We start from the raw sequence: 13,567 nt of genomic DNA on the forward strand, positions 1-13,567 counted from the left end.
TGAAACAATTAAATTAAAGCCAATTTTCTAAAAATAAAATGTGTTAACTGAAAAAAAGCTTTTGTTTGAAATGAACAGAACCATAAATTAATCATATTTTTCAACCTCTTTCTTGGACCTTAGTTGTAAAATAGTTTTTTGTCTGAATTTGACTATAAACTGAGCACCCAATTCCACAATCATCAAAGTGAATGTGATTGGATAGTCAGATGAAATCATGTCACTGTGGCTGTTATAATTTCTGATGCTGGAAAATATATATATAAAATAAATAAATAAATAAATAGATAAATACATAAAAAATATATATATATATAGTATGCTGCAGATATCATTACAGGCGCTGCAGTACCAATCCACAAAAAATTTGACCATTACAACATTGAAATTAGATTCTCAGAGCCATTCCAAAAACACCTTCATACGGAACTCAACAAACAAATAATAATCTTTACACAGTGAAAAAAGATGATCTTGGTAATTAGAATGTGTTAATTATTAACATTGCAGTAATATTTACAATTTGTGAGCTTCTGATGCAAAAAGAATTACGATCACTTAACTGCAAGCTCACTTGACCCCCTAGCTGCAATTTCTTGAACACTCACTGATACCCTTCACTTGGCAGCCCAGGTTTAAAAAATGAAATGGACACATAATGTTGTTTAAGTGAGCATTCAAAAATTTGTGACAGATGTTTGATGAACTCTGAGACATTGTAAATGGCAAAATGTCAGTACACTGGCCCAGGATATGTCTGGGGCAAGGCAAATATTGTCAGTGACATAGTCAAGCACATGCTTTGCTAGAACATACATTTTGGAAGTTTCCCAAAATCATTTTTCAGATTGTATATCACTGTAAGTTCTGGATTTTCAATCATTTCAAACCATTTAATAACACTGCTGGGAAAAGTCTATTGTGATATTTCACCCAACACTGTTTGCTATTTGTGCTCTCATACTGAAGTGGAAGAATACTATTGCACTCTGTACAGCTCAATGGAATATCACATTTTCTTCATATAAAATGGTCCAAAGCTTTTTCACAATTTGGTAAAAATTCTTCAGTTCTGTACTTATAAATAAACAAGCCAGACTACTGTTAACCTTTATGATGTTTCAAAAATTATGATAAATTGCTGGACTGTATATTAGGCTTTCTGTTGACACAGATGCTGGTAAACTGGTACAAGGAAATAGTGTTCATACTGATTTGCTTTGAGTTAGAGAACTTCCCCGTGATTTTGTGTGTGCCTGAACAGACTATGTCACCCTTAGTTGAAATAGCTTGTCTCCAATATAGGGTTCTCCTCCATTATATTTTGGCCAAATTTTGACATGACAGTTATCTTGCAGAAATAAACTCTGTTTGACATGTGCTTGACTGATGAAATTACAAGAGCAATGCCATGAAAAGTAGTATTTGTGTGTTAAACATTCTTATATTTAACAATAATGCACTTGTCTTCCTGTGGCTAATACAACCTTAAGCTGACTAATTTGTCTTGGTTAACATTTGGACATCTGTACTTTCTAGATTTAGCCTTTAAAATAAAAAGTACATCCATAACTGGATAGAAGTGTAACTTGTATCTGTAAAACATACCTGGATCTACACCACGAACATCATAGTTTACAAAAGGCTGAAAAAGAAATAATGCCATTATGAGCATGGTATTTAGTAAATACAGTATATAGCAGCTTAAACAATGGTCACTCATTCCATTAAAGTATACAACCCAAATCAGAAAAAGTCGTGACAGTATGGAAAATGCAAATAAAAACAGAAAGCAGTGATTTCAGAATTCACTTTGACTTGCAATTGATTATAAATAGTATAAAGACAAGATATTTAATGTTAAGACTGATCAGCTTTTTTTAAAATAAATTTACATCCTCTCTTGCCATTGACGACCTGTAATACATTCCAAAATAGTTGGGACAGAACAATGTAGGGCCAACAATGAGTTAAAAAAAAAGAAAAGAGTGATGTGAGTAGAATGGTCAACAGGTGATTGAAATAATGCGTTGATATAAAAACTGCATTAGGAAAGGCCTACTCCTTTAGGGGCAAAGATGGGATGAGGATCACCAATTTTCCTGCAAATGCGTGAGAAAATCATTGAAAAGTTTAAAAGCAATGTTTATCAAAGACAGATCAGAAGGGATTTGAATTATTTCACCCTGAACAGTGCATAATATAATTAAACAATTCAAGGAATCTGGAGAAATTTCAGTGGTTAAAGGACATGCCTAAGCTGACTGCCAGGGATTTTCACTAAATGTGATCAGTTCTGTTTTGGACTCAGTCTTGTCAACAACTCTTTAAAAATTGCTAATTTGCAGCCAGGATACATTAAACGGGTGGCTGCCCCAAACCTTCATGATGTCTGGTGTGTTTATTTGTGACAGTGGCTACCAATCCTCTCGTTGAAAGCTATATTACTGACATTTCACCGCCATTTTGCGCTCAATTGTTGTCATTTCGTGTATGTTTTCAATCCATCCTGTCAACCAAGTCGACTGTTTTTGAAGTAGCTGAACTGCTGCTGATAGATCACTGTGCACCTTCATCTATTTTCATACTTTCAGTGACATTTACACAGCTTAGATGTTACTGCTTACTATACCAGTGACTGTTGCTGTGAGTGAACAATTGTTCTCCAAGTTAAAACTCATCCAAAAATGACCCCAGAAGCACCATGTTGCAAGACAGACTTTGTAGATTGGCTGTATTCTCAATTGAAAATGAGCGTGCCAGACAACTTGACATGTTGAGACTTTTGCGCAACAGAAGGCACGCAAGCGAGTATCTTAAGGTACTAGTGATATTAGAAGTAATATGATTTGTGACTGGGTTTGCTTCCAGGGTCCTCCCTGTATGGAGTTTGCATGTTCTTCCCATGTCTGCCTGGGTTTTCTCCCACAGTCCAAAGACATGCAGGTTAGGTGCATTGGTGATCCTAAATTGTCCCTAGTGCTTGGTGGGTATGTGTGTTTGTGCCTTGAGGTGGGCTGGTGCCCTGCCCGGGGTTTGTTCCTGCTTTGTGCCCTTTGTTGACTGCGATTGGCTTCAGCAGATCCCCCTGACCCTGTGTTAGGATACAGCAGGTTGGAAAATGACTGACTGACTGACTGATTTGCGACTTGTCAGTCATTTCCACATTTGTAAACTTTAACAGTTTAACAAATCTGTATTCTGTTTTATTGTGTACCTTAGTATTGCTTACTGTGCATTAGTGTCACGACCGTGAGGATTTGTGAGTGTGAACACTTTATGAAGTCCACTTTCTCAGAACTTGTCAGCTGGTGTTGTTTTAGTATTATTACTCTAATAAGTATACTGTATATGTTTAATATGTCACTGTGCTCTGTACAAATATTTTATGAATCTACTTTTCTTTCTACTCACATGCACAGCTAATACAAAGCCAGATTTAGCACAGGGGCTTATCATTTAGAACTGCTAGGCAAGCATTAGAAGACAAGACAGGGACTCCTACGAAAATGGGCATTGTATACTATTTTTGTGTGTCAAAGTCAGCATGAAATTGTATCCTCTTTGCCTTGTTTGAAATTTTATTATTCACCTAAGTGGGGGCCTGTACATGAAGAAAGAGTATAAAGCCTTAAAACATTGCCCGGCAAACCTTTTAAGCCGACGGACGGATGGCAGATAACGTTATCCGATCCGGAAAATCCTTCTAACGCAGCGATAAAAATGGCAGACTCTACACATCAGGCCCCCACTCCTGAAGGTTCTTGCCATGGCTTCCTTCGTCTGAAATGCAGTGTAAACCGTCATTAAAGAAAGCTAGGTTATTTCTCCTAAGGGGAGGGTTATCGCCTTTTTATATTATATCTATATAGTTTCGGGTTATGTAACATGCCGCAATTACAAAAGAACTTATTCCAACAAGGGAGCTAGCACCCCTGCTGGATACAGTTACAAATTGAAATTGCTTCATTTTATGGCACAGAGGAGTTTCTACTTTGTTATGTTATATTTTAATAATCTTCTTTCACAAAGTTGTCTTGGAAAAGTAAGTGGGTCCACATTTTACATAGATGTATGTACTAGTACTACTACCTACACCTCCCACATTCCATTCCCACAATTTATTTTATTTTTGCTAACCTTCAGCAGCTATAATAAAGTGATTTAAAAAGTTATTACAAATTTCATTTAGAGAGCTGGTTTGTTTGTCACCAGTGTGTGACAGTGACGCGGTAGCAGATGCCACTGCCCAGCCAGCCCCTATAATCTAGTTGTGAATAAATTACTAAGAGTTATGCTAGACAGGAGGGCCCACCTCAGGGCGCTGCACAGGGGCCTTTAGCAAGCTGGCTACACCAATGCTTTGAACATGCTATATGCAATTGTCTGAGAGTAAAACATTCCTGTATTAGATCAACTCCTGCTTTTCCTATGGGCTTGGCTGTTGTTGATGGTCATTGCAAAACACAGTTTTATGGGAAAGTGTATTCTTTTGATTTGAAATGGGTAATAAGTAGTAATAATATGAAATTTAAGTATCTGTTATTATCGTTATTAGATGTTTACTATTTTCATTTTATATTTGAAGTGGATATACATAACCCAGCCACAGGGGATGCACAAAGCAATGTGTTTCTTCATGCTGGTCCCAAGCTCGGATTAATGGGGAAGGTTACGTCAGGAAGGGCATCCAGTATAAAATTTTGCCAAATCAACATGCGGACAACAATACAGATTTCCATACCGAATTGATCGAGCCCCGGGTTAACAACACCAGTACTGTTAGCCAACAGGGTGCTGGCAGAAATTGGGCTACAGTTGGCCGAAGAAGGAGAAGAAGAGGGGGGAGGCATGTCCAGAGGAAAGAGAAGAGGAGGAAGGTAAAGAGAGTGGAACTGTGGGTAGGAACATTAAATGTTGGCAGTATGACTGGTAAGGAAAGTAAGGCCAGGTGGATCGGAGGTCGATTCAAATAGTTCTATCATGGTGTGGATGGGAGGAGAAATGGGGTAGGGATTATTCTGAAGGAACAGGATGTCAAGAGAGTTTTGGAAGTGAAAAGAGTGTCAGACAGAGTAATGATTATGAAGCTGGAAATTGGAGGTGTGATGATGAATGTTGTAAGTGCATATGCCCTGCAAATTGGGTGTGCGATGGATGAGAAAGAAAATTTCTGGAGTCAGTTGGGTGAAGTGATGAACAGTGTACCCAAGGGACAGAAAGTGGTGATTGGAGCGGATTTTAATGTACATGTTGGTGAAGGGAACAGAGAAGACAAGGAAAGGATGGGTAGGTATGGTATCAAGGAGGGGAATGAAGAAGGTCAGATGATAATGGATTTTTCAAAAAGGATGGGCATGGCTGTGGTGAATATGTATTTTAAGAAGAATGAGGAACATAGGCGTGACATCTGGGCAGAGTAAGGAGGAAAAGGAAACCTGGTGGTGGAATGGGGAAGTACAGGAGAGTATACAGAGGAAGAGGATGGCAAAGAAGAAGTGGGATAGTCAGAGAGATGCAGAAAGTAAACAAGAGTACAAGGAGATAAGGCGCAAGGTGAAGAGAGAGGTGGTGAAGGCTAAAGAAAAGGCATATGATGAGCTGTATGAGCGGTTGGACACTAAGGAGGGAGAAAAGGACCTGTACCGATTGGCTAGACAGAAGGACCGAGCTGGGAAAGATGGGCAGCTGGTTAGGGTCATAAAGAATAAAGATAGAAACATGCTGTGAAAGAATAATTTTAGGGTAACATAGCATTCATCTTTAAGAAGTAGCATAAAGGGTTAATAAATGTCGGAAACGAGATAAGGGTCAAGTGAACAACAAAATGTACACTGAAATATAGATAGATAGATAGATAGATACTTTATTAATCCCGATGGGAAATTCACATATAAGAATTGGTTTAGGAAAAATACTGAGATGGTCAAATAAATAAAGAATGTATCAGAAGAAAGGTTGATGTAATATACAAAATGTACTGAAGGATGACTAAGAGTTGACTAAGAAATCAGAAGATGTCCTATAAGGTAGAATGGACAGTTCTTATATGCACAGAAATTTTAAGGGTGGTGGCTCATCTCAAAAAGTATAAGAAGAACCAGAATATAATATAATAGACTTATTTTATATAAATCATTTTGGTGTAAACTAACGAACCAACCAGAGTAAAATGTATGCATTGATTGACACTGTATGTAAATTGAACAGTTTATAAAATAAACCTCTATTCTTTGTTTCTCTGACCATTCTGATCATTCTGACGATGCTGTAATAAACTGCTTTTGAAGAATGCTCCCTCCAAGGCATTTTGCCGAGAAGTAATTAAAAGATACAATGAACAACTTTTCTTCTGCCTGATTACTGAATTGTCTTGTTAGAGGACATTTCTTTCTTAAATAAGATGTTAAATTTCAACCACAATACTCACAAGTGAGGAGGGTGTGTTGACAAGATGGAAAGAGTATTTTGAGAGGCTGATGAATGAAGAGAATGAGAAAGAGAGAAGGCTGGACGATGTGGAGATAGTGAATTAGGAAGTGCAATGGATTTCAAGGAGGAAGTAAGGACAGCTATGAAGAGGATGAAGAATGGAAAGGCTGTTGGTCCAGATGACATACAGTGGTGTGAAAAACTATTTGCCCCCTTCCTGATTTCTTATTCTTTTGCATGTTTGTCACACAAAATGTTTCTGATCATCAAACACATTTAACCATTAGTCAGATATAACACAAGTAAACACAAAATGCAGTTTTTAAATGATGGTTTTTATTATTTAGGGAGAAAAAAAATCCAAACCTACATGGCCCTGTGTGAAAAAACTAATTGCCCCCTTGTTAAAAAATAACCTAACTGTGGTGTATCACACCTGAGTTCAATTTCCGTAGCCACCCCCAGGCCTGATTACTGCCACACCTGTTTCAATCAAGAAATCACTTAAATAGGAGCTGCCTGACAGAGAGAAGTAGACCAAAAGCACCTCAAAAGCTAGACATCATGCCAAGATCCAAAGAAATTCAGGAACAAATGAGAACAGAAGTAATTGAGATCTATCAGTCTGGTAAAGGTTATAAAGCCATTTCTAAAGCTTTGGGACTCCAGCGAACCACAGTGAGAGCCATTATCCACAAATGGCAAAAACATGGAACAGTGGTGAACCTTCCCAGGAGTGGCCGGCCGACCAAAATTACCCCAAGAGCGCAGAGACGACTCATCCGAGAGGTCACAAAAGACCCCAGGACAACGTCTAAAGAACTGCAGGCCTCACTTGCCTTAATTAAGGTCAGTGTTCACGACTCCACCATAAGAAAGAGACTGGGCAAAAAACGGCCTGCATGGCAGATTTCCAAGACGCAAACCACTGTTAAGCAAAAAGAACATTAGGGTTCGTCTCAATTTTGCTAAGAAACATCTCAATGATTGCCAAGACTTTTGGGAAAATACCTTGTGGACTGATGAGACAAAAGTTGAACTTTTTGGAAGGCAAATGTCCCGTTACATCTGGCGTAAAAGGAACACAGCATTTCAGAAAAAGAACATCATACCAACAGTAAAATATGGTGGTGGTAGTGTGATGGTCTGGGGTTGTTTTGCTGCTTCAGGACCTGGAAGGCTTGCTGTGAGATAGAACCATGAATTCTACTGTCTACCAAAAAATCCTGAAGGAGAATGTCCGGCCATCTGTTCGTCAACTCAAGCTGAAGCGATCTTGGGTGCTGCAACAGGACAATGACCCAAAACATACCAGCAAATCCACCTCTGAATGGCTGAAGAAAAACTAAATGAAGACTTTGGAGTGGCCTAGTCAAAGTCCTGACCTGAATCCAATTGAGATGCTATGGCATGACCTTAAAAAGGCGGTTCATGCTAGAAAACCCTCAAATAAAGCTGAATTACAACAATTTTGCAAAGATGACTGGGCCAAAATTCCTCTAGAGCGCTGTAAAAGACTCATTGCAAGTTATCGCAAACGCTTGATTGCAGTTATTGCTGCTAAGGGTGGCCCAACCAGTTATTAGGTTCAGGGGGCAATTACTTTTTCACACAGGGCCATGTAGGTTTGGATTTTTTTTTCTCCCTAAATAATAAAAACCACCATTTACAAACTGCATTTTGTGTTTACTTGTGTTATATTTGACTAATGGTTAAATGTGTTTGATGATCAGAAACATTTTGTGTGACAAACATGCAAAAGAATAAGAAATCAGGAAGGGGGCAAATAGTTTTTTACACCACTGTACCTGTGGAAGCATGGAGGTGTTTAGGAGAGATGGCAGTGGAGTTTTTAACCAGATTGTTAAATGGAAAATGAGAGGATGCCTGAGGAGTGTACTGGTGCCGATTTTTAAGAATAAGGGGGATGTGCAGAGCTGTAATAGCTACAGGGGGATAAAATTCATGAGCCACAGCATGAAGTTCTTGTAAAGAATAGTGGAAGCTAGGTTAGATGGGAGGTGATGATTAGTAAGCAGCAGCATGGCTTCATGCCAAGAAAGAGCACCACAGATACAATGTTTGCTCTGAGGGTGTTGATTGAGAAGTATAGAGAAGGCCAGAAGGAGTTCCATTGCATCTTTGTGGACCTGGAGAAAGCATATAACAGGGTGCCTCGAGAGGAGTTGTGGTATTATATGAGGAAGTCGGGAGTGGCAGAGAAGTACGTAAGAGGTGTACAGGATATGTACAAGGGAAGTGTGACAGTGGTGAGGTCTGCGGTAGGAGTGACGGATGCATTCAAGTTGGAGGTGGGATTACATCAGGGCTCGGCTCTGACCCCTTTCTTATTTGCAATGGTGATGGACAGGGTGACAGATGAGATTAGACAGGAGTCCCCGTGGACCATGATGTTTAAAAAAGGACATTGTGATCTGTAGTGAGAGTAGGGAGCAGGTTGAGGAGAACCTGGAGAGATGGAGATATGCTTTAGAGAGGAAAGGAATGAAGGTCAGTAGGAACAAGACAGAAAACATGTGTGTAAATGAGAGGGAGGTCAGTGGAATGGTGAGGATGCAGGGAGTGGAGTTAGCAAAGGTGGATGAGTTTAAATACTTTGGAAAAACACTACAGAGTAACATGGATTGTAGAAGAGAGGTGAAAAAGAGAGTGCAGGCAGGGTGGAATGGGTGGAGAAGAATGTCAGGAGTAATTTGTGACAGACGGGTATCAACAAGAATGAAAGGCAAGGTCTACAGGACAGTAGTGAGACCAGCTAGGTTATATGGGTTGGAGACGGTGGCACTGACCAGAAAGCAGGAGACACAGCTGGAGGTGTCAAAGTTAAAGATGTTAAGATTTGCACTTGGTGTGACGAGGATGGATAGGATTAGAAATGAGTACATTAGAGAGTTGGCTCAGGTTGGATGGTTGGGAGACAAAATAAGAGAGGCGAGATTGCGTTGGTTTGGACATGTGCAGAGGAGAGATGCTGGGTATATTGGGAAAAGGATGCTATGAATAGAGCTGTTATTCAAGAGGAAAAGAGGAAGGCCTAAGAGAAGGTTTATGGTTGTGGTGAGAGAAGACATGAAGGTGATGGGTGAGCAGAGCAAGATGTAGAGGACAGAAAGATATGGAAAAAGATGATCCGCTGTGGCAACCCCTAACAGGAGTAGCCAAAAGAAGAAGAAGAAGTTTGAAGTGGGTATACATAAGTGGCAGTACCCTATGTGTTACACTGATGTATAAATGAAGTATGAGGAGCATGGATCAGTAGGTTTGAGCATTGCAACAAAACGTCTGTGGCTTCCCCATTAGAAATTCAGTCGCCACTATCTAAGACCAACATTTCTCCCTTGGAGTTTGCTGTGGCCTGATCAAAATGCAGGAAAGGAGAGAGGACTAGAGTTCAGCGGAACAGAACAGATAATCAAGATTAAAGCTAAGAGTGGTAGTAGTCAACAGCAGAAAAACATACTAACCACTGAGCTTTGTATTTTCCTTGAGCTTTGCCAAACTTTCTCTTTACAATATACAACATGATCATGTCTCTTTTTAACTGTCCTCAGTCATTCATCCACCCTATTGGTAACTGGTGTTATTTGCGTTGCTACTCAATCACTTCTGCTGTATCCTTCATTTGTATGAAGTTTGCTCTCAGCACTATACATAGCATGTAAGTTAGCATAATATTAGTAAATATCAACAAATAAAAAAACATATCGACCAAAAAAAAAAAGAAAAACACATGTTGGTTAATTTTCGTTTTTCTTTTATATCACCATTTTTTTGAGTTTTGGGGTATTTAGTGTTCTATTGGTGGGATTGTCAGTCAGTCAGTCAGTTATTATCCAACCTACTATATCCTAACACAGGGTCACGGGGGTCTGCTGAAGCCAATCCCAGCCAACGCAGGGCGCAAGGCAGAAACAAACCCCGGGTAGGGCACCAGCCCACTGCAGGGCACACATACAAACACACCCACACACACCAAGAACACACTAGGGAAAATTTAGGATCGCCAATGCACCTAACCTACATGTCTTTGGACTGTGGGAGGAAACCCACGCATACATGGGGAGAACATGCAAACTCCATGCAGGGAGGACCCAGGAAGCGAACCCAGGTCTCCTTACCGCGAGGCAGCAGCGCTACCACTGCGCCACCATGCCGCCCCTTTCTTAAGGGATACCTACAAGTCTAAATTACCACCTGACAAATTTCAGCTTTTAAACAAAATGAGAAATAGTGTTTTCTTGATGAATGAATGAAAGAATGAATGAGCTGAGTGAGTTAAGTGAGTAAGTGAAACAACTTTGCATTTTATATAACTATAGCTTAAGACTACTATATGTCATGTGATACAAGGTTGATTAATTCTCTTTATTATGCAGGATAACTCTGTACAAATGCCATTTTAGTCTAAATTAGGTTGCTCATTTCTGTGTAAATAGACATATGAATCAGCATTGCTAAATTGGTTCTAGTGTATGTGTGTGTGTGTATGTGTGTTCACCCTGCGATGGACTGATACCTACCAACACCCTGTCTAGGTGTTGTTACTGCACTGCGTCCATTGACTGCTGGTATAGGTTTCAGCTTTCCCACAACCCTGTTCTGGATAAGCAGGTTAAGAAAAGAAAAGTGGATGGAAGACTGACACTTCAAAAGGCATCTTAAATTCTGAACATGCAATAGATGTGTATACTGCTCTTCAACAACAATAGAAATCAATAAATGGACCTTTGAGTTCACCATGTAACGTATTTCTACTGCAGAATGCATTTTAATAAACTTTATTATGTCTGGAATATGTTAAATACCCAATAAAATATATACAGTATACTTGAGCATGTATGAGCAATAATGCTATTAATAAAGGAATATTTACACTGCTTACATAAATGTATACGACAGTAAAGTATACAGTGCTGCATGGCCTTGTGAATGAAAAGAATGCCATTTCTTACGATGGCAGGATTGGGCCCAGACGTTGTTCTAGGCTAAGTACTCTTCTTTGTGGATTTTCACGTTTTCAGTGAGTAAAGTGAGTGTGCAACTGGACTATTTTCAGGTCCATGTCTCATTCATGCGCATCTATGTGTCATGACATCTACCAAAAAATAGGTGAAAAATGGAAGGATTAAAGGGTGATGGATAAATTAGGATCATATGCCAAAATCAACTATGTTATGCCTAATATGTATTTATAGTGAATGACCACCAAGTGTAGATATTTCCATGCAGTCTGAAATAAACATTGTTATGAATATGGGTTTGGGAAAATTTCTCTGTAATTTTCATCATGTTATTATTATATTTTAATTTGTCATTATTAACGTGTTATTTAACTGCATTTTTTTCCAAGCTGTTTTGTGTTTTTTTGTTTCTTTTAAGGTCACCACTATTTTTTGACGATACTTTTCATGGATGTGGCCATGTTGCAGACAGCAATTGATGTCCATTGACAGGCATGTAATCGATGTTGTCACCAATGAAAAGACTATTAAAATAGCAGTGCTTTTTAAATGACATCCAAGCTTTCGAATTAGCCAAAAAAATAACAAAATACTAAACAAAGCATTATAGATCTTTAGGGAAAAGATCTTCTAATTTTGATTAGGTGTTTCTTTTGCAGTGTTTATTGTGACTTTGATTCTTGGAACTGCTTTTTTGGTTTTGTTGCTAGTTACTTGGGGTGTACCATGTTAGCCATTATGTATTCAATGAGAACTCAAGCAAAATGACACATTTTATTGGCTAACTGAACAGATTACAATGTGCAAGTTTTCAAGGCAGCTGAGGCCCCTTTTTCAGGCGACCAGGAATTTAAATTTTAGTATTCATTGGAGATATTCCTTTTTTCTCAAAGGATTTCAAGTCACAGGTCCTCTATGTATCTCAAGTTCTTACAAGGAAAAAATGAAAATTTCACAAGTCTTCTGTATTCTTCTTAGGCGTCAAATAACAAAAGCGGGTTCAAGCATGGTCTTATCATCACCAGCAAAAATTGGTGGAATAGAAGGAATCCACATCCACAAAACAATGATAGATGGGTTTTGCTAAATACCATAGCAGAATTACCAATACACACATCATTCACAAATCTACAAAACCACTTCCTTGGATAATTGAGGCTCAGGAAGCAATTTGGAAGTTAAAAGATCTTTTCAGTTTGTAGAATTTTTAGAATATGATAATGACTCGAGAAGGCATGTTTTGCAACTGTGTTATTTATTTAATTGTTGTCCTAACATCATTATTGCATGTGACATCATTGCACAAAGACTATATAAGATGGTGGTGCATATTAACTTGTGTACAAGCTTTTGGATTAACCAAAAAACACCAACATATTTATCAAATTATACTAATTACAAAAAGGATCACCTACTTAGTGTAAGGCTTTCTTCTGCATTTTTTTTACTCTGATTTTTAGAATTTCAGAATTTCAGTTTTCTTTTGCTGGTTACTATGCAAAGACTTGGTGGTAATTTGATGTCGGCTTTGTCTTTTAACCACTCTTGGTGCATCCCTTTAAAGGCAAAGTGTCTTCATCTCATGGTCTTTGCTTTCATACAGACTTTTAGCTTCACAATTTTCTATCTGGTTGCTACACCTTAACAATTTTGAATTTTTATTTTATGGCTAATTGCAAAGTCATACTTTGTCTTAATTTGTTCTTATGCTGTATTCTGTATATTAATTAAATTAATTGCTTTGGAGTATTATTTCTTCTGTTTCCTTAGGCCACACTTCTGGTACCCTCGTATAACCATAAACAATATTTACTAACACGCTCCTCTGCATTTCTATCCCTAACAGCCATTTATCATTATTTTTTTATGAAGCTTTCCTTATTAGGGTAGTGGTGGCAGCAGTCCCCAGAAACTTCTACCAGCCTCTCCTTGGGCCTTCCCAAATTCACTCAAGCCAGCCACGTTACAGTATTTTAAAAAGGCTGGCTCAATCTTAGCTATCAGGCTGGACTCACTGGAGGAAGTGTCAGAACACAAGTCACTCAGGAAGGTGTTTACTATCCTGCACCCCTTCACCCCTTGTTTGAGGTTTTGACTAAACAAAGGTGCACATTTAGTAACAACCTGAGACAACTGCATTGCTCCAAGGAGTG

At 38.7% G+C, this 13,567-nt stretch overlaps 1 protein-coding gene across 3 annotated transcripts in view; it reads right to left on the reverse strand.

Annotated features, from left to right (window-relative positions):
* The window catches only part of LOC127526682 (cadherin-related family member 4-like), a 109,093-nt gene that overhangs the window by 1,566 nt on the left and 93,960 nt on the right, over positions 1-13,567 (reverse strand). For all 3 annotated transcript variants that reach the window (XM_051922815.1, XM_051922811.1, XM_051922817.1), the window contains one exon: positions 1,609-1,645. In XM_051922815.1, coding sequence (XP_051778775.1) covers positions 1,609-1,645 — 37 coding nt within the window. The remainder of the gene's footprint in view (positions 1-1,608; positions 1,646-13,567) is intronic.

Source organism: Erpetoichthys calabaricus, chromosome 1 (assembly GCF_900747795.2).
Source record: "Erpetoichthys calabaricus chromosome 1, fErpCal1.3, whole genome shotgun sequence".
NCBI lineage: Eukaryota > Metazoa > Chordata > Cladistia > Polypteriformes > Polypteridae > Erpetoichthys > Erpetoichthys calabaricus.